General features: G+C 33.3%; 2 protein-coding genes across 13 annotated transcripts in view; one reads left to right on the top strand and one right to left on the bottom strand.

The window, feature by feature from the left end:
• The window catches only part of LOC108949598 (fibropellin-1-like), a 26,967-nt gene extending 10,497 nt beyond the window's left edge, over positions 1-16,470 (top strand). Inside the window, exons 1-35 of one of the 12 annotated variants that reach the window (XM_026835317.1) lie at positions 315-456; positions 993-1,106; positions 1,580-1,690; positions 2,169-2,282; positions 2,558-2,668; positions 3,042-3,152; positions 3,543-3,653; positions 3,954-4,064; positions 4,372-4,485; positions 4,673-4,783; positions 4,974-5,087; positions 5,304-5,414; positions 5,620-5,733; positions 5,919-6,032; positions 6,250-6,360; positions 6,536-6,649; positions 6,712-6,822; positions 7,050-7,163; positions 7,429-7,539; positions 7,782-7,898; positions 8,299-8,421; positions 8,803-8,907; positions 9,312-9,442; positions 9,799-9,975; positions 10,514-10,659; positions 10,959-11,058; positions 11,477-11,737; positions 12,024-12,152; positions 12,560-12,697; positions 13,252-13,361; positions 13,539-13,746; positions 14,208-14,337; positions 14,774-14,931; positions 15,217-15,387; positions 15,787-16,470. In XM_026835317.1, the coding sequence (XP_026691118.1) occupies positions 333-456; positions 993-1,106; positions 1,580-1,690; positions 2,169-2,282; positions 2,558-2,668; positions 3,042-3,152; positions 3,543-3,653; positions 3,954-4,064; positions 4,372-4,485; positions 4,673-4,783; positions 4,974-5,087; positions 5,304-5,414; positions 5,620-5,733; positions 5,919-6,032; positions 6,250-6,360; positions 6,536-6,649; positions 6,712-6,822; positions 7,050-7,163; positions 7,429-7,539; positions 7,782-7,898; positions 8,299-8,421; positions 8,803-8,907; positions 9,312-9,442; positions 9,799-9,975; positions 10,514-10,659; positions 10,959-11,058; positions 11,477-11,737; positions 12,024-12,152; positions 12,560-12,697; positions 13,252-13,361; positions 13,539-13,746; positions 14,208-14,337; positions 14,774-14,931; positions 15,217-15,387; positions 15,787-16,014 (4,578 nt within the window). In that variant the 5' untranslated portion in view covers positions 315-332 and the 3' untranslated portion in view covers positions 16,015-16,470. Of the gene's footprint in view, positions 1-314; positions 457-992; positions 1,107-1,579; positions 1,691-2,168; positions 2,283-2,557; positions 2,669-3,041; positions 3,153-3,542; positions 3,654-3,953; positions 4,065-4,371; positions 4,486-4,672; positions 4,784-4,973; positions 5,088-5,303; positions 5,415-5,619; positions 5,734-5,918; positions 6,033-6,249; positions 6,361-6,535; positions 6,650-6,711; positions 6,823-7,049; positions 7,164-7,428; positions 7,540-7,781; positions 7,899-8,298; positions 8,422-8,802; positions 8,908-9,311; positions 9,443-9,798; positions 9,976-10,513; positions 10,660-10,958; positions 11,059-11,476; positions 11,738-12,023; positions 12,153-12,559; positions 12,698-13,251; positions 13,362-13,538; positions 13,747-14,207; positions 14,338-14,773; positions 14,932-15,216; positions 15,388-15,786 lie in introns of those variants that run through there. The other 11 variants (XM_026835321.1, XM_026835322.1, XM_026835325.1 and 8 more) reach the window with 11 other exon arrangements.
• Positions 16,471-16,941: 471 nt separating this feature from the next.
• On the bottom strand, positions 16,942-20,493 carry LOC100175757 (serotransferrin-A). Its single transcript, XM_002123240.5, has 8 exons — positions 20,334-20,493; positions 20,070-20,212; positions 19,635-19,731; positions 19,013-19,171; positions 18,596-18,767; positions 18,083-18,187; positions 17,622-17,745; positions 16,942-17,222 (listed from the first exon to the last, which is right to left on the bottom strand). Exons 1-8 carry the CDS (start codon positions 20,374-20,376, stop codon positions 17,058-17,060), a joined length of 1,008 nt encoding a protein of 335 aa, XP_002123276.1. The 5' UTR covers positions 20,377-20,493; the 3' UTR covers positions 16,942-17,057.
• Between the last annotated feature and the right edge of the window lie 31 nt (positions 20,494-20,524).

Genomic DNA, 20,524 nt, shown 5'->3' with positions numbered 1-20,524 from the left:
TTTTGTCCGTTACGTTTTCGCAGCACCTAATCCATACTGTATTTCTTTACACAAGAATCTTCTAACTCTATGAGCACCAGTTCAGGGTCAGATTCGCATAATTTGTTACATACTTTCCTGAATGGTATTTCATTTGTGTTAAAATTTACATATGTAGCCATAAGCGCACATAAGGTAAAACAACACATATTATCTGGGCAGAAAAAGACAAAGAGATTAAATTATTGACAGTAAATTAAATATGTTAGAACCTGTACAAATGCAATCTTGTTACATTGCATAAAAATAATTGGACACAAATTCACGATTTTCCTGAATTTCATAACTATTAAATGTTTTCTACAGAGATTGATGAATGTGACCCCAACCCATGCAACAATGGTGGATTGTGTCGAGATTTGTTAGCAGATTATAAATGCAGATGTTATAATGGATGGCAAGGAAAGAACTGCTCAGGTAAATGTTTTTCTGATGAAGTAATAATTTTTTTCAATAGTTGTTTTTAATACATTTAGAAACACTTCTGTTGTAACTGTTGTGTTGTTTTATATGACTCGTGTTATAAGCATTGTCAGGTGAGGATTAATAAGTTCTATTTTATTCTACATGGGTTATGTCATTCAGTAAGGCACCCATAGGTCCTGAAACTTAGGCTACAGTTGGTCTATTACCCCAACACCCAGGGAGCTACAACCCAGTGAACACTAGATTGGAGCAATGTCCACTTAGTGTGTAGCACCAAAACATACACCCCTCAGTACAGAGATGAATAGGTTACATTCATTACAAAATGGTAACCTATTTTTTTCGGTGAAATTAAACCAGTGTTCTATTGGCACTAAAAATCTGATGCATTTATTGTTTTTAGATCAAACTATTTTTTTTCAGAGAAATTATTAGGCCAACATATTTTTTCGGTAAAACTAAAACTAGTTTTCTAATTTATACAAGTAATAATGGCATTAAAAATCTAATACAATTAATGTTTTTAGACTATGATAATTGTCACACTAGTCCGTGTAAAAATGGAGGCTTTTGCACCAATCTCTTTAATGATTTTAACTGCTCCTGTGAATCTGGTTACACTGGAAAGACATGCTCAACAAGTAAGAACAATATTTATTACTAAAAAATATTTGATCTTTCTACTTAGTGTGGTGACCATGCTTTTTAACTATTCAAATATTGATAAGTTCTAAAATGTATTTGTGTTTAGTGGTTTTCATTTTAGCAATATGTTTCTTCTTGTGATTATTTCCCTGCTTTATTGGCATAATTGTGGTGATATATAGTTTTTAGGCAAAAGCAGTTGTAACTCATAAGTGTTCTATTTGAAAAAATAAATATATTACATACAGTAGGGTGGGGAAAGATGGAACACTTTTAAACTCTATTTTTTCGTCCCATTCAGTAGTAAACAAAGAACATTCAAAGAGTTTTAAAACTGTATCCTCACATCCCTTATTGACCGTTGTTAATTGTTTAAAACAAGATCAAGATATTTAGATGTTATGTGCCAAATGTGTCCTATCTTTAACCTAACTTTACAGCTGCATTCTTACTAACATTGTTTTTATAGATATTGATGATTGTGCAAGTAAACCTTGTAATAATGGGACATGCAATGATATGGTTAATGATTACAACTGCACTTGTTTTCTTGGATTTGAAGGAACAAATTGCTCAAAAAGTAAATTTTAAATTCATTTCAGATTTGTTATGTTTTTATTTTTCATTCAAGTTTATTATACTGTTTATTTATCCTCAAATAGTGGGGTAAAAGGTAAATTTTTGGATTTTAAAATTTAGTTTTAATTCAAGTTTATTGTGTTTTTTATTTACCCTCGCATAGTTAGGTAAAAAAGGCAAAATTTTAGATTCCCCCCCCCCCCCCCTTTTCTAGCTTATTATTATGTTTAATCATCCTCTCATAGCAGAGTATGTTAGGTGTTATAAGATGACCATGAGTGTTCTTTTTCAAATGCATCTGTTTGTTACAACATACCTTGGTTGAGGATTATTTTCATACATCTTGTGCTGTTTACCAGTGTCACATATTTAACTTTTTTTTCTCTGTTTAGTTGACAATTTAGGCAAACTCATTAGTTACTGCTACACTGGAGCTGTTACTGTTGGGTATCTAAACTTAACATATTTTCTTTTAACAGATATAAACGATTGTGCTCCTGGAAATTGTTTGAATGGTAGCACATGCATCGATTTAGTAAACAACTATACATGCTCATGTGTGGCGGGATTTACAGGGCGAGACTGCTCCATCAGTAAGATATATATCAATAAATATTTTATTCTATTGTATATGGGTCCTATGCAGTGACCTGCCAAGTGATTTAGGATTTTGGTTTATATTTATTTATAGGATTTAGGCAATGGTTGGCCCATTATTTTATGTTCCAGTACTATTTATATCACTAGTGATTGCATGGTTAGCAGCTTAGTTTTTTCTATCTGGTTAATTTATTTCGAATTGTGTTTTAATGTTTTGTGGTATAATTAGTTATGGTCTGTGACATAAACACTTGTTATTATGATGCAGTAATTGATAATTGCATTCCTTCACCTTGTGAAAATGGTATTTGCGTTAACAAACTGAATGATTATAACTGCACATGTGCAACTGGATACAATGGAAAAAACTGCTCTGAAAGTAAGATATCAATATTAACCTATGCAGTAGTATATCACTTATTTTCCAATACTGCAAAATAGTTGGCCAGATAGGCAGTATCATATTTATATATTGAAAACATAACATAGCTTAGTAGTTTCAGCACCAATCTCATAACCAAGTAACACTAGGTTGGCGTTGCTAACATTCTAGTTGTGTATTAGGGCAAAACACACTTGAATGAATGCAACTTATTTATATTTACATAGCGGGGTAAGGATAGTCGTTATAACACAGGTTTTCTGTTCCATACACTCTGTTCCCACTTACGAGTTACCACTATGTAACTTGATGGGTTGTTTTTTGCATTATTTTTACTTCTGTAATATAAACACTTGTTATTATGATGCAGTAATTGATAATTGCATCGGCTCACCTTGTAAAAATGGGACTTGCGTTAACAAAGTCAATGATTACGACTGCAACTGCGCAACTGGGTACACCGGAAAAAACTGCTCTGAAAGTAAGCAATAAATTTGTAGCTAGAACTTGTATCTGCCACCAAACCTCTACATATACTAATACATCAGCTAAAACAGCTTTATTAGAAGTTTAGAACTATATTTAAAACACAACCTAGCACAGTGGTTTAACCGCAGGCCTAATGATAGAGGTTACAGGGTTCAAGGCTTGGCGCTGCTACTTACCTAGGTATGTGTGTCATTGGGCAAGACACACTTAGTGGTAATCATTCAAACCTAGTGGTTACTAGCGGATTGTCCGAATTGTGTAATGAATAATAAGATTATTTTATTTTCTTCTTCGTAATTAAGTTCTGTAGGATTTAATGATTTATTTTAATATTCATTTGTGTTTGAGTTTTGTAACATGAACAAGTCTTATTATGATGCAGTAATTGATAATTGCATTCCTTCACCTTGTAAAAATGGCACTTGCGTTAACAAACTGAATGACTATGACTGCACCTGTGAAACTGGATACACTGGAAAAAACTGCTCTGAAAGTAAGAGATCAAAACAAGTAGCTATAATTTGCAAAAATTACAATATGTCCCATGTAACATATTACTTGCCGAAAAAGCTTTTTTACACTTATGTTTGAAAACATGGCCAAAATCAGTGGTAAGAGCACATGTCTTGTTACCAGAGAAAACTTGATTTGAAGCTCGATGCTATCCCTTAGCGAGATACATAACCATAGTTGCTTCAACCCAGTGATTACCAATAGATAGACAAAATTGTGTAAAGAATTTCATTAATGATTTTATTTTGGCTTTGTAATTAAGTTTTGTATTATGATGCAGTAATTGATAATTGCATCGGCTCACCTTGTGTAAATGGCACTTGCGTTAACAAAGTCAATGATTATGACTGCAACTGTACAGCTGGATACACTGGGAAAAACTGCTCTGAAAGTAAGAAATAGGTTAAAACATGTAGCTATAATTTATGCGCCAACATGGCAAAGTGGTTGGCATGCCTGCCTGTAACCCAGAGGTAATGAGATCAAGGCTGGTCACTCACATGTATACATAAAAAACTACAATAATCAACCACTAAGTTACACATATAGTAACTCTGGCATGAGGTGTATGAAACAGATCACCCGCGTTATAAGGACTAACAATATCCGGCCACGCTAGGATACAGTAAGTTACCTTTATTTATTTATGCCTTTTTATTTTTTATAAAAAGTATATTTATGTTTTTGTGTACATTTAGATGTAGATGAATGTTCCTGGGGTTTCTGCCAAAATGGTGCTACGTGTTTGGACTGTGTTGGGGAATACATCTGTGTTTGTACATTCGGATTTACCGGAACCAACTGTTCAATAAGTAAGTTTTATTTTTGTTATGTTCGTATATGTTTGAATGTATGTAACTATTTATTCTCAAGTGAGGCATCGTCTGTCGTTAAGTAAGAGCTAAGTTCTTGCATATCTATCTGAATAGAAAAAAGTGTGATGTTGGTTCTCCTTTTACAAAAATATGAATTTAATAGATTAATCATTCATTTTTTCAGATATCGATGACTGTGCGCACATGCCATGTGTTCATGGTAACTGCAGTGACCTTTTGGATGATTTCTATTGTACATGTGAGGCAGGATATGAAGGGAAAAACTGCTCAACCAGTAAGCTTAAATCCTAGTTAAAGTTTACTTAAATTCTGTATAGGCAAGGCATGTGAGGAAACGCTTGATTTATGCCAGACTTTGTCCTTCAACAAAAATAATGATCTTATTAATCTTTGTGTGGCACAGTTTTAAAATGTGTGTATGTGTTTTTTTTTCCCGATTTAAAACAACTTATTTGCTGTTTCAGACATAGATGATTGCAATCCAAACAGATGTATGCATAACTCTACCTGCCAAGATAAGGTGGCTGATTATATGTGTAACTGTACAGCTGGTTATACAGGAAAGAACTGCTCTATAGGTAAAATACAAAGTTTTTTGTATTGTGGGTTTTTGAATTATAATTAAACTATAGTGTATGTGATTAAATATTATGATTTTAGTCACATTTTAAGTAAAATGAAGCTATCTTTAAAAAAAACTCTGCATAACTGCTTTGTCAAAAAAATCAGGAACGAAATTTTAACAAAGTACGCGATCATAAAAATTTTCTTATGAAAGTTTTTCAATTTTCCAGATATTGATGAATGTGCGCACAATCCATGTGTGCATGGTAGCTGTAGTGACCTTGTGGCAGATTATAAATGCACATGTATGGATGGTTATGAAGGAAAGAACTGTTCAGAAAGTAAGAAACACATAAACCCTTTTACCTAGATATTTCTGAAACAGTTATTGTATTCTAAATGGGTAAGGTTCTATGAGAAGGCACAGAAAGAGGTTGCAACACTATATATAAAATAATAATGTGTTTTTCATAGTTTTTTTTTTATGAAATACAAATATAACAATTATGAATAGTTTATGTATGTATACCTGTTTATCATTTTCAGACATAGATGATTGCAATCCAAATAGATGTATGCATAACTCTACCTGCCAAGATAAGGTGGCTGATTATATGTGTAACTGTACAGCTGGTTATAAAGGAAAAAACTGCTCTATAGGTAAGTTAATGAATATATTTTAGACTAATTCAATTTCCCTTAAAACATTTATCTTTCTAAGCATTGGCTACATCTCATTAAAAACTGCTAAGAAAAAAAGCCTAATTCCTAGTTTATAATAATAATCACATTCAATTCTAAAAAGGTATGTACTTTTTCTAATATAAATTAAAACATTTTTTCAGACATAGATGATTGCAATCCAAACAGATGTATGTATAACTCCACCTGCCAAGATAGGGTGGCTGATTATATGTGTAACTGTACAGCTGGTTATAAAGGAAAGAACTGCTCTATAGGTAAAATACAAAGTATTTTGTATTGTGAGTTTTTGAATTCTAATTAAACTATAGTGCATGAAATTATAATATATAATTTTTGTAACACTTTTGGTAAAAAAACATTACCTATAAAATTGCTTTCTGTTTGACTTCCTTTTGTAAAACAAAGTAAGAAAATAAATTGTAACAGTATTTTGTAAATATAACAATTTAAAAAAGATTTTTAATTCTCCAGATATTGATGAATGTGCGCACAATCCATGTGTGCATGGTAGCTGTAGTGACCTTGTGGCAGATTATAAATGCACATGTATGGATGGTTATGAAGGAAAGAACTGTTCAGAAAGTAAGAAATCTAAACCCACTTTCCGAAGTTATAAATGTTTTCTATTTCGGCAAGTTGATACAATAAGATATGAAAAGCTCCAGAGTTGACCAATTACTTAAAATTTGATTAACATTTTTTTAGACTGCAAAAATGTAATATGAAATGGGTCAATGTACCTGTTTATCATTTACAGACATAGATGATTGCAATCCAAACAGATGTATGCATAACTCCACCTGTCAAGATAAGGTGGCTGATTATATGTGTACCTGTACAGCTGGTTATAAAGGAAAGAACTGCTCTATAGGTATGTTAGTGCTGTACTACATTTTCCTAAATTAAACAGTAAGAACATAATTATTTTTCCAGATATTGATGAATGCGCACACAATCCATGTGTACATGGTGACTGTAGTGACCTTGTGGCAGATTATAAATGCACATGTATGGATGGTTATGAAGGAAAGAACTGTTCCGAAAGTAAGAAAATGCTTGCATTTTTTTGTTTGAACTTTCTTCCAGATAAGAAAATCATGTACTTGATAAAATTACATTTTTATTTTATAGTTTGTATAAAATGTATGTATAATGCAACACATTATCTAAAGCTTTTAATGCCACTTTTTATGTAACTCTAAATATGGCCTTATTAAAACAGCACGTTAAAAACCTTATATTTTTCCCTAATTTGCTTACCTACTTTGCAGACATAGATGATTGCAATCCAAACAGATGTATGCTTAACTCTACCTGCCAAGATAAGGTGGCTGATTATATGTGTAAATGTACAGCTGGTTATACAGGGAAAAACTGCTCTATAGGTAAAATCTTCAACAGTTTATGTAATAACCCAGTTTAAATTAACTTTACATTTTTACTGCAACCGTTGCGGACATGTAAGTCTTTAGACAAGACATTAAGTAATAGTTTCCCAAAAATGACAATCAGCAACAAAGTTACACATACTAGGTAACTTATATGCATGCAAGAGGTATATGTACAGAACCCCCATGTTATACCTCCTTTTTGGATTTATAAAACTTTGCCTAGTTTTTAATTGTTATTGTTTCATGAAAATACTTTCAGATATTGATGAATGCGTCCCCAATCATTGTGTCAATGGAACTTGTCATGACAGAGTAGACGATTATTTCTGTGAATGTACTGTTGGTTACGAGGGGAAAAATTGCTCAGAAGGTTTGTTGAGTAAACAATAATGAATTGGAACCTTTTAACACAATATTTTTAAAGCATTACTAAGCAAACCTACTTAAAATAGGCCTCTGTATAAACATATTGATGTATTGTGCCTATCTTTTATGATTCTTATACTATAGATATTGTTCTCATTAATATATTTTTCATATGGTTTACATTAATATTTTGTACATATTGTTTAAAATAAAAGCTAAACAATGGCTACATTGTTTTATCTTCAGATACTAATGAATGTCAAAGGAATAGCAGTCTGTGTCAAAATGGTGGTTTGTGCATAAACACTGCTGGTAGCTATCACTGTAACTGTATATCTGGGTACACAGGACTCGACTGTTCAAGTAAGCCACTCTGTAGAATTAAAATTAACTAAATATGTGTTGTTAGTGGTCTAGAAAAATAGAAAAATTCTTATAGCTGAGTTTAGAATAAAGTATATATGTTAACTTTTTAAGGCATTTATTAGTGTTGTGTATTTAATGGCTTAGCCAAAGAGGTAAAATGTAGATTATGTTTGTCTTATGTTTACCATGTTAATGAGTGAGGTTCTACAGTAAAACATGACAGTGAACCTGGGACTTATGCCTAAACTAGATTATACCAACCAAAAACTGAATTAGCAAGGGTTTTATTTGTATCGAGTTAGCTAGGTTTTTATTTGTATTGCAATTTACATTTATTACTCTTTCAGTTATTTTACATACAGTTGTTTTATTCAAAATATTGTGTACCATATTGCAGTCCCACCACGTTGTGCCAACAACACTTGCCATGAGTTTGCTACTTGTTCAGAAGCAAGCACTGATCGGGGTTACTCATGTGTTTGCTTTACTGGCTGGATTGGTGATGGTTTTAACTGCAGCGGTAACTTAATGATACTGAATTTTTAGAAGCTGTAACAGTACCCAGTAATAGAGGTGGCAGAAGTATAATACCCAGCTCTATTTTCTATGTTTTTTTGCGTATATGTTTTAAGGATAAATTCTTTATTTCATATATATTATGTGTTAACACAGTCCGCAAGTTTAAGTACTAAAATTTTCAAAACAAAACTGAATAATATCAATAATATTGATAACTTTCTTTGTCTCTTCGATTACGTTAGCGAAGATTTAGAAATATTTTAAACAAAAAGGTGGAATATAGCGACAAAACCACATTTGGTAAAACACACTTACAGTTAAACATATTTATACCTAATTGGAAAAAAATGGTTAATATATTTAAAAAGCATATTCTTTGCAGCATATTGCGAAGCGGGGCAAGTTACTCTTGAAAATGGAAAGGTTTTTTCTTTTTCCAAAAGTATTTTAAACGAAGTGGTGGCTTCAAATGAAACTTGTTTAGATGGTAAGAATGTTTATATGAATGAGTTGCTTTAAATTATTTAAGATTTATTTAATAAAACCTCTCCAAAGGTTGTATGTATTGACTTGTAGCTTATTTTGAGAGATAAAGTTTTATTTCTAATCCCTTCTTTTAATATTTGGACCGATATTATACTACTCAAACAAATAGAATTATTTTATACTAAATTGCCTATTTATTACCCCCAAGATGTAGTTCGTGAATTTAGCAGCAACACCTTTATTTTACATATTTCCTTAAGTAGGCAAATGTTTACCCATAATGTTGTTTTTAACGACTGTCCGTTTGTTGTAGATTTTTCCTTTGTTATTTTATTTCATTGATTTGTATTAGAAGTGTGTATTAGAAAAGACACTGTATTAGAAGATGAAAAAAATTATATTTAGGTCGGTCAATTGCACAAACTACATGCAAGTTTTCCAGCACTGGCGGCAGAGCTAATTTTGATACAGTGCACCTCCAGTATTTACCCTGTAATATAACTCTTGCCACTGAGTTTGGTACTGATAAAAATTGGGTAAGTCTTGTATTTTGCGATGAGCAACTGAAAAAGTTGTTTAAAAAAATTTGAATGTCTAAAATCATACTTTTTAAATAAATGTAGTCTTTGAAAATCACTGTGCTCTTATTAACAAGCATGTTTTGGAATAGAATTTAGGGAGTAAATATAAATGGGTGACAATTATAAAAGGTGTTGAAACTGACCCCTGTTAGCATCAATACAGATTTGGACCCGCTTTACTTTGTTTTAAAACACCTTAATCAACTGCTTTTCTGTACACTCTTTACAAACCTGGAATTTCTGTACAAACATTCAATACATTTTAAAACTGTATTTCTGTCTAATGTTTTAACAACTCCTAACTTCTATAGACTGCTCCTGTGAATATGACGGTCATGGATATTGAGGAGAATGCAGTGAAACTTGGTATACTAACCACATCAAGTAATATCAGCGCAGATGTGGCGGAACAGGCTACTAATATACTCAGCTCTTTGTCAAAGTCTTTGGTAAATTTACCGGAAGACAGCTCTACTGGAACAGAAGAGGCAAGTGTTAAATGTTTAAATGAATGAATGTAACTTACTTTATCCTTGCGTGGCCGGAAAACGACAGTCGTTATCACACAGGTTTAACACCTCGTGCCAGCTTACGAGTTACCATGTATGTTACTTTGTGGGTGATTATATTTTTTGGATTTTTTCTTTTTTTATGTATGGCTGAACTCATTAGTGACCACTGGGTTGGAGCAATTTCCGTTAAGTGTTTTGCCCAAGGACACATACGCCCACAATGGTAGCAGCGTTTGGATTTTTTAATTAAAACTACAGGCTGTTGGCTTTTATGCTTTGTATGCATCATTGCTTATTACACCTTGCATGACAGAAATTCTCAGTGTGTTATAAAGCTAGTGTCTTATTTGGCAGCACATTTTCGCTTTTATGTGCTATGTCCCTTTGCTTATCAATTATCAAGTATTACTCTTTATGTGTTAATTTTTTTTATATAATTTTTAACATTCCAAGTATTGTTATGTGTATTGGTCCACAACAGTCTATTGTAACAACAGTGCTTACCTTATTTCAGGTTGTAACTCGAGAGGTCGTAGAAAGTGTCTTACAGGTTGGTAACAATGTTATGAACACTTGGAAAGCGAAAGGACATGTCAATGTCACTGGAACAGATGATCAACCATTAAGTGACGAAGAAAACATGGAATATGCTGCAGAAAAGTAAAAGCATGTTTTAATAATAGAGAATTAGTATAGAAATTTCCCTATGCCTACTTAAAAGTTACAACATATGTAACATTGTAGGTAATGTATTTTTTGTGTACGGCTGACAATTTGGACAACCCAAAAGTATGTTTTACTGAGTTTAGGTGCATTAAAATATATTAATTTCTTATTAAGTAATGTATGTGAAATGTTTACTTTTTAATTTTTGAGATAACAGCGTTGTTATATAGAAGATAATCCACATTTTTAAAAAAGAATTTAGTTGTTGAAACTTAGTTTTTTTTCTTTTTCAGGACAGAAGAACTAATTGTAGCAGTTGAAGTATTTCTTGAAAGAATGGAGACACCAGATTACTCAACCATCACTATTCAAACAACAAGCATAGATGCAGAGGTACAGTAGCCTACAAATTCCCATACTATTTAAAATATATTTCTAAGTATAAAACACAGTCGAAAACGAACTGTATAACTAAATATCTGCTTGTTTATAAAGGGTTTGCAAATTATTTGTTTTTAATTTAAGTTACGCCAGAAAATTTCACATAACATTCTCTTTTTCTGAAGTATCAAATTTATTAAAAATGAACTGTATAACTATATACCATGAATATAAAGAATTTGTAAATAACTTGTTTTTAATTTAGTTTACCCCAGAAAATTTTAAATAACATTCTCTCTCTTTTCTAAGTATTAAATATGATCAAAAACGAACTGTATAACTATATAGCATGTATATTAAGGATTTGCAAAAAAAATGTTTTAACTTGGAAAATTTCACTTAACATTTTCTCTTACATGTACATTACCAGGTTGTGAGACCTCCCGTGTTTTTGACCGATGATCCAACCCCAAGTTTAATATTCCAACCCCCGCTTCGATTCCAAGGTAACTCAGGTGATGCTGAGCTAGACAACTCTGTCGAAGTACCTGGCGAACTGTTGGAATACGCATCCAACAATTTGGAATCTAACAGGAAAAAGAGAGCTATAATAGTAAGAAGAAGGTTGCGCGTGGTTTTCACGTCGTTCAGAAACGATGTTCTGTTTCCCTCACCAACACCGGTTGCACGGGTAAGTTTTTTCAACTGGATTTTTATTTTTTTGAAAAAATTTTGTCAAAAAATAAAAAGGTATGATGTTTCCCATTTTCTTTATAATTCAGAGCTGACAGTTCAAATGTTTAAAACCAACAATTGCTAAACCACAGATATGAGCAGAGGGCTCGCTTTTGTTTGCTTTTATGCATTGTGTATCGCTGTTAGCTGTAAATTTCTCAATCAAAAGCATTTACAATCATTTCATTATAATAAAAAAAGCCTAAATTATGAAAAATTTAATTTGAAATTAACTATTTCAGGTGACTCGAGTTCAGATCAAAGATTTTAAACAAGATGTTTCCACACAACCCAGCATACCACCTATCACTATTAAGTACAACACTATACGCGTGAAACATGGTGATATTGTACAAACTAACACAACAAAAGTACAAAATTATTTTACTTTTTTATGGGTGGTATGGAAAAAGATGCATTAAGGTCTTTTGATTTTCTGACCAAAATAGAGTATTAAGACTAGTAGTCACTGACCATCCATATATAAAAGGCAAATGTTAAGTAGTTGGTAATAATTTTAAGTAGCTTTTAATGTATTAATGCTTGAACTGTAACTGGTCAAACCCAGTGGTAATACCTATACAGGTAAAACTAGAAAGGTATTATCACTGTTATACCTTAAAATGTATAGGTAACTAGGTTTAAAGATATGACTTAGTTGAAAAGTTAAAAAGGTGCTACTGAGAACGCTTAAAGTGTATAAAAATGGAGAACCATATGTTATGAGTTTTTAAGTTGCATTTTAAAATATAAAATGTGATATTCATGTTTTCTGCAGAGAATTCGAACAGAACTTCAGTGCTCAGAGTACAACAGACCTAAAACCAAGTGGGTGCCTGGAAAGTGTGTGTTGGTAGCAGGAACATACCCCCCTAGGTGTCACTGTAGACGTGTCACGACGTTTGCTTGTCTTATAGTAAGTATGTTTACTTAAGAATGCAAAATATTCTCTAAAATCAATGTTTTTTCTATATTCTGTAATTCTTTTTTAATATAATATTATGCTCACTTAATATTACGAAATATTCTTTTTAAAATTTACTTTTAAAGTATTATATTTTATTAAAAATTTTAATAATGTAAGTTGTTTGCATAAGATATAGATGATATAGAGTAATACCCTACACTGGGCATTTGCGCTTGGATTTAAACCAGATTTACTCTATTATAAATGAATGTAACCTAATTTATCCTCGCATGGCTGGAAAATTACAGTTGTTATAACATGGGCGTTGTTTTTTTAATTTTCATTGTATGGCTGATAATTTGGACAACCCATCAGTGACCCCTGCGTTGGAGCAATTGCCGTTAAGTGTCTTGCCCAAATACACATACACCCACGATGGTGGATCGACGAGCCTTGAACCCATAACCTGTGGGTTGGCAGCAGGTGCCCAAACCACTTTGCCACGGGACGGAGTACGCTTTTATCCTGCTTGTATAATGCAGCTTTTTTATTTTTCAATATAGAAACATGTTGAATTTGGTTCTCAAGAAGCGTTATCCTTAGTAAGCAAGATAGGATGTGGATTATCAATTGTTGGAGTTGTTGCAACTTTTCTGATCTATATAACAATAAAGTAAGTTATTAAAAAAACATTAAAAAAAGGTAATGTTCCTGTAAACAAGACAACAAGACTAAATGTATTATGTTTTCTTAAAACAAGATGTTAAACATTTTATAGTTTTTGACCTTTTAAATAATATATACCCATTAAAATATTTTGATACAGTTTAAACTTATTTCTTATCAACAGATCATTGCGAGACCGTAAGCCATCTCTATACCTGCTCAACATATGTGTTTGTCTTTTTATAATATACGTCACATTTCTTGTTGGAGTTCCTGCTATTGAAACTAAAACTGGATGCGATGTGGCGACAATTTTCCTTCAGTTTTCCCTTCTTGCTTTCTGGTTTTGGACAGGAGCCAATGCTTACAATCTCTACAATATGCTGGTTAATGTAAGAAAAATTATTTGATTAAATGAATGTAACTTGCTTTATCTTTGCATGGCTGGAAAACGACAGTCGTTATAGCACGGGTGTTCATACACCTTGTACAAGATTACGAGTTACCATGTATGTTACTTTGTTGGTATACGAGTAAAACTGTAAAGAAAGACACGCCGGCGACCTACCGTGTAGGCCAGTTTATCAACCTTTACTGTGGCCAATTACTCTCTGCTGAAGTTTAGAAAAATCTGATTCACCCAAACCCTAAATAGCTGTCAAAAGGACTCTTGAAAAAATTATAGAAATGTAAAGTCTTTGTTGGGACTAAATCACAATCAAATATGATCTGAATTTTTATTCATATTCTCTTACATAATTTTAAGTCTTTTTTAAATAAAGATCAATCTGTTTTTACAGGTTTTCCTACTAAAATGAAAAACACAGTTTATACACTAATTTTTATCACGCAGGTGTTTGGTGGAGGAGATGATTTAGCAACATGCAAAGTTGTGACTGTATGTTATATCTCACCTATGATCATTGTAGCAGCGAATGTAATAGCAACCATATTCACCACAGATCTATCCAAAGATCTTTCAGGTGAGCTTGTAGTTTTTTGTTTATTGGTAGACTGGAGAAACAATAGAGTTTTAATCAATAAAGAACTGTTTTGCTAAAACAGAATAACAGTCTAAATAACTGCCTAAAAAGTATGAATCGGTTCTGCAAATTGTTAGTCAAACAGAAATATAGCAACAAAAAATTCACTCACAAAGGTGCAGACTTTGTAAGTTGGGTAATATGCTACTTTGACCTAAATGACATACCGTATTGTAGCCCTTTCCATTTAAAATTACAGCTTGTAAGTAGCCACAAAGTGTAAGAGACAGATACACATTTTGCGCAATATAAAACTTATGCCACAACTTTGAATTTCTGCTTCCTCAGTATAACAAACTTATTCAATTGCTTATTATTACACAGAATTTTGTCTTTACTTATTTCCCCAACTTAATATTTTTACCTGTATTTTTAGATCCTGATTTCATATCCGGGTACCGATTAAACAATATGTGTTGGTTGCGTGAATATTCGCTTTACTTTGGTTTTATTCTCCCAATGGGCCTCATACTCCTTGCTTGCATCATAATCTTCATTGTTGTCATGATAAAACTCACTGTGAAAAGAAAAAAGGTAAGTATCTGGTAAACACTGTGAATTATAATCAAGTGCTAGTTTTGAAGTGAATATTGTAAATGTTCTAAATTAATACATCTGTTACTCAGTGGTAATTATTCATTTTATTATTGAGTCTTAGATTTTAATTTTATAGGCATGCTACAAAAACAGTCATTTTGGAATGTTTTAACAATGAGCATCTAAAATAGTAATCTTACAATGTGCAACTTATGCTAACAATATAACGGAAATCTTTCAAGTTTCAACTTAATCTAAAGGATGAAATCTTTTTGTAACCAGGTACAATCCACGGCAAAGGAAAATGGTGTTAGGCAAGGCCTTCTGTTTGCTGTTGTACTGTGTTCTTCCATGGGTTTGGCTTGGGTGTTTGGTATCCTAATGCTGGCATCAGACAATCCAAAATATGTAGAAGTTATGTCATGGCTCTTCACAATATTCAATGCGTCTCAGGTAAGTAACAAAAATGTTCAGGGCTGTAGCATAGGGATTGTATTTAGCCCAGTGGTACAGGTTCAAGGCACGACACCATTATGTCCTGGGCACTTATTGTTTGTTTGAATTATTCCATTGTCTCTTATAGGTTGTCTAAAACAGCCATACATAAAAAAATAAATAAATATTTTACAAAAAACTGCAAAACATGATTGAATCTCAAAATGTACAGTCCAGAGCGTTTTAACTAAATGACAAAATGTACAATTACATTCTTCTATTTAAACTCCGATGAATTTTTCGAATAAGCAGACACAAGGTGTATGAAACAGTGTGAAACGAGGTGTATACGTCTCAACACAAAGGAATAAATGGATTAAACTCAATCTAATATTTCGCCATGTATTTTATTTTCAGGGCATTACCATATTTTATTTGAATTGCTTGCGTCAGAAAGCGGTACGAAAGATGTGGTTTACCCCAATAATCGGAAAGTATTTTGGACGTGTGGCTTCTGTTAAACCATCATCAACTACAAGCCAAGATAGCACCAAAGGAAAGACCTACAGCACAACTGATAGTACAGCAAAATCGACCATATTCAACACATCAAACTCTCACAGTACCTCAACACCAGCATTTTAAAAGTAGTCTGGGATTAATATAACAGACTTGAAAATTTCAAAATCTTTTGGAATTTTTTTAAAAATTTTGGAGGGGAATTAAAAATTTTCAAAATCTGTTTGAGTACTATAGTCTATATGTTATTGTTTTTACCAAACACTGTGTGAGCCACTGAGCTGCATATATAACTAGACGATCAGATGACTGTAATTTATTTTTTTCTTTTGTAGTATTTCATACTTTCTAAAGATGTATAAACTTTTTTTGAAACTTTTTTGTATTGTTTAATGCGCATGGTTATGTGTGTGTATCTGCTCTGTTAATCAAACCAGAACTTGTGTGTAATATTGAAACTAACCGTTTATTTTAGAGAAACAACTATGCTAAGTGTGTGTTGTGAATTGCCTGGGAGTAAATCCGGTTGCCTATTTTAAAATAGTGGTTTTCCAAAATTAAAAAAGGCCTTTTAAAAAACTACTTCCATATCTATGGTGGGCTACTGTAGCCTACATCATAAGTTGGCACAACATGTGTGAAGAAACCGCTTATTGCGTGCAGCAGAACATCCATTTTTTATTTGACGTGGCAGGCAAATTAAAGGTATATAGTAAGGTGTGGGAAGATGAGATACCTTTAGGACATAATATACAAATATCCTGATTGCGTTTTTAACTGGCTATGGGGGTCGTGACGATGCAGTTAACAACGGTCTATGGAAGTCGTGGTGATGCGGTTTTATAATTTTTTGAATGTTCTTTGTTTACTACCGAATGCGACGAGAAAATAGAATGAAATGGTGTCCCATTTCTTCCACCCTACTCTATGTTATTACCATTACCAGACTCAACTACGGCCTACTATCTTTAGTAAGCCGTGCCTCGATGTAAAGCTAAGTTTTACATTAAAATAAACGTCTTCTGTTATGTGCTAAACTTGTCTAATTAATAGTAAATGAAACAGTAGCTTTAGTAGCACAAACTCATGTGTGTCCTTTATAATGTCACACAATAATATTCACAATACTATATACATCAAGATGACTAAATTTCGATGTTGAAACGATATTAGCAATCTTGGTGGGGTTCTCCATAAGTAATCGAATACGTGTTGCAGAAGAAATCGTGGCCTAAGAACTCCTGAGGATCTGCGGGCGCATTAACAAATCCACGAGTGGAAGAACTCCAGAGTAGATTTTTTCCCATCAGAGTGCTAAAGTTGTGTATACTTGCCTGGAATATATATGTAGGCCTATAGTAGAATGGGCAGACCAGACGCATTCACGTAATATTCAAATATCCTGATTTTTTTTAACAGTTAACAGCGATCCATAGGAGTCGTGAAGATACGGTTTTATAATTATTTGAATGTTCTTTGTTTACTACCAAATGGAGTGAGGAAATCGAATGAAAAGGTGGCCCATCTTTCCCACCCTACTATACAAATGTTATACTCACTCAGATTGATGTGGTTGCGCCCACCCTACTATATAGGTTAATATTAATGGCTAAACAGGACGCATATGTCAGTATATAAGAATAAAACGTGCGAACGCCGTAGGATTTAGAGTTACCTCAAACCAACGTCTCTGCTAACTTTGCCCAAAAACACTAGATCTTAAGCAAACTTACTGCTGATGCGCGGAGAATTTCAAGTGTGTGGTTTATCACATCGGCTGATGTGCCTCGTTTCATAACAACGCCATGAGAGGGAACACGACCCAGGTTGCAGTTTCTCCATTCAAGAGGGCTTGCTCTGTAAAAGAATTATTCTATTTATTTCTTGTATAACGAGGTTAGAAATTGATAATAATCGACGAGGGAAATTTTTAAAGAAAGTTTTTCCAAACGTATTTAAAGGAATTCCTCTTTAAAAAAGGCTTGATCTGTTAAAAAAATCATATTTATTTCTTGTATTACAAAGCTTGTATTAGAAAGTGATAATATTCGACAAAGAAATTTTAGGAAACATATTATTCCCAAATGTATTTACAAGCTTCACGCCTTGACATGGAATTGTAACTTGTACAAGCTAATCTGATTTCGTAGTTATCAGCTTTGTAGGAATGTCAAGCAAAGCTGGGAATTTTTACCTGCGCGGTGAATCTGGACACAACAGCATATAGTTTTGGAAATCCTTTTTAAGAATGATAGTTTCTTTTATAAACGCCACGTCCCCACTGCCAGAACTCATGCAACTGTAAAGGATACATTTTGTACTTAGCCTCTGCCGTGAGGTATTAATACGCGTGTAACTTATATATGTATAACACAAATTTTAAACACGGAGAGAAATCGTTACTATAAGTAGCGTGGGGGAAGACAGGACACCTTTAGCACATAATATTCGAATGTACTGATCGTGTTTTAAACAATTAACAGCGGTCTATTGGTGTCGCGAGGATATAGTTTTATAACTTTTTGACTGTTTTTTTTGTTTACACCAAGTGGGACAAAAAATAATGAAAACAAATTTGGTCAATTAAAGGCTTTTTTTCAAAAGATATAATTAGGATAAAAAACGTAGAAAACTGGCCTCTGAAAAAAATTAAAAAAAATTAATTGTCACTTTGATTATAATTTGAATCACAAAACTGTATGCTTACTCGAATGCACCGTCGTAACCGTAAAAACGTTCGTCTTGATCTCGGTCGCATACGTGTCTACCTAACACGTCACCGATGCAGTTTCGGCACCATTTTTCGTAGTCGTTATCTGGAACAACGTCTTGGTGTTCTGGGTCCATGGCGCCAGGAGCACAACTGCTGTCGAAATTGCCTGGTATAAAAAAGGACTTTAATTTATAATATATATGTATAGTAGGGTGGAGGGACACGGGAGACTTTCACATAATATCCAAATATCCTGATCGTGTTTTAAACAATAACGGCCTATGGGAGGCGTGAAGATACGGTTTTATAATTATTTATAGGATCCTTGTTTACTACTAAACGGGGCGAGAAAATAGAATAAAAAGGTGTCCCATCTTCCCCCACCCTATACTGTATAAATGTTATACTCACTCGGACTGATGTTGTTGCGTATCATCCATCCTATAGGCATGTTCCAACCTGCCGTTTTCCCCACAGCTGTATGGCAGGTTCTTCGATGAGCAAGGTTATGCAAACTAATGCTTGGGTCTGCGTTCTTACGAACGACGGCAATAGCGTGGTATTTGGCAACTGTAGTAAATTGGTATTGGATATTGAATACGTTTTAATCAGACGAAAAATGAAATCAATTAATAATTTTTGAATAGATGAACAAAATTAACTTAATTATCCTCGCATGGCGGGGCAATGGAAGCTGTAAAAGAACAAGTGTTCCGTTTTATACACCTTGTGCCAACTTACGAGTTACCACTTATATGTAACTTTTTTGTGTGATACTTTGAGGTATTTTTTTGTTTGGCTGACAATTATGATTGTTAAACACTGGGTTGGAGTAATTGTGGTTAAGTGTTTTACCCAAGGACACATACACACAATGGTAGAAGTATTAATAATCACTCGCAAAGCTCATAGGAATTAACTTTGACAAAACACGAGGTGCACGAAACAGAACAACCGTGTTATATAACGACTGTTGTTAATTCGTAAAGATAAGCTACATTCACTCATTACGCAGATATATTATAACCCATACCTCCATTGCCGTAATCTTCAGCACCGATAACTGTTATTTGATCTCTGTATTTGAAAACGTCCCCGCTGTCCAGGTCTATTATATCAGCGGTATCGTGCTGAAATAAGATTGTTTACAGATTAGAATACAAAGTATTATGCAAGCAAATTATATGTATACTGCTGGGGGGATAAGATGGGATACCGTTATATAAATAATAATATCCATATTTTCCAACCCCTTTTTAGCAATTAACAACCGCCGTTTTAAGTCGTTAGGCTACGGTCATATAACTTAAAATATATAATTAAAATATTCTTTTTTACCACTAAATGGGACAAACGGGACAAAATGTAGCGAAAACGTTTCCCATCTTTCCCCACCCTACTATACAACAAGTGCTCGAAAATTACAACGTCAAAATTTTAGGCCAGCAATACGTGCACTTTTAATTACCGCAATTTTGTCCATGCAGTCAGCAGTTCCATTGGCAAGTACACAGCTGAACTGGAATGCGCTGTTTCCTCCACTTAACACCGAACATTTCCGAAACTCGGCAATCGACTTGCAACACCAACGGTAACCATATGCTGGACTTGCTGTAAAGTAAGATTTTTTTTTGTTTTTTATAACATCATGAACCAATCTTTGGGTTAATCCTCTTTAAAGCCGACTGCTATTCTAAACGAATGGTCACATTATATAGTACAAGGTACTTACACAGTATAACACAAAGTGCGCAGAAGTAAAGTAGAGAATTCATCTTCTTCTTCTTCGTTGTGTTCCGTCTGGGTAGTAATGTGAATAAAGCTATTTCGACTGCGATTTATATAGAGTTCGAATTTTCACTTTTCTTTCCCACAACAAATTCTGCTCTTGAATTATCTCTATTTCTTTTGCAATTCCAAAGC

The sequence above is a fragment of the Ciona intestinalis genome, chromosome 7 (genome assembly GCF_000224145.3).
Source record: "Ciona intestinalis chromosome 7, KH, whole genome shotgun sequence".
NCBI lineage: Eukaryota > Metazoa > Chordata > Ascidiacea > Phlebobranchia > Cionidae > Ciona > Ciona intestinalis.
The sequence above is the reverse complement of the archived record's forward strand: the minus strand, read 5'-3'. Positions and strand labels throughout refer to the sequence as shown.

Coding starts and splice junctions, on each gene's coding strand:
- LOC100175757 (XM_002123240.5), bottom strand. CDS start 20,376: ATGAATTCTCTACTTTACTTCTGCGCACTTTGTGTTATACTGT. Junction 19,172..19,634: donor TGAAGATTACGGCAATGGAG/GTATGGGTTATA, acceptor AATTTACTACAG/TTGCCAAATACCACGCTATT. Junction 17,223..17,621: donor AAATTCTCCGCGCATCAGCA/GTAAGTTTGCTT, acceptor TATATATTCCAG/GCAAGTATACACAACTTTAG.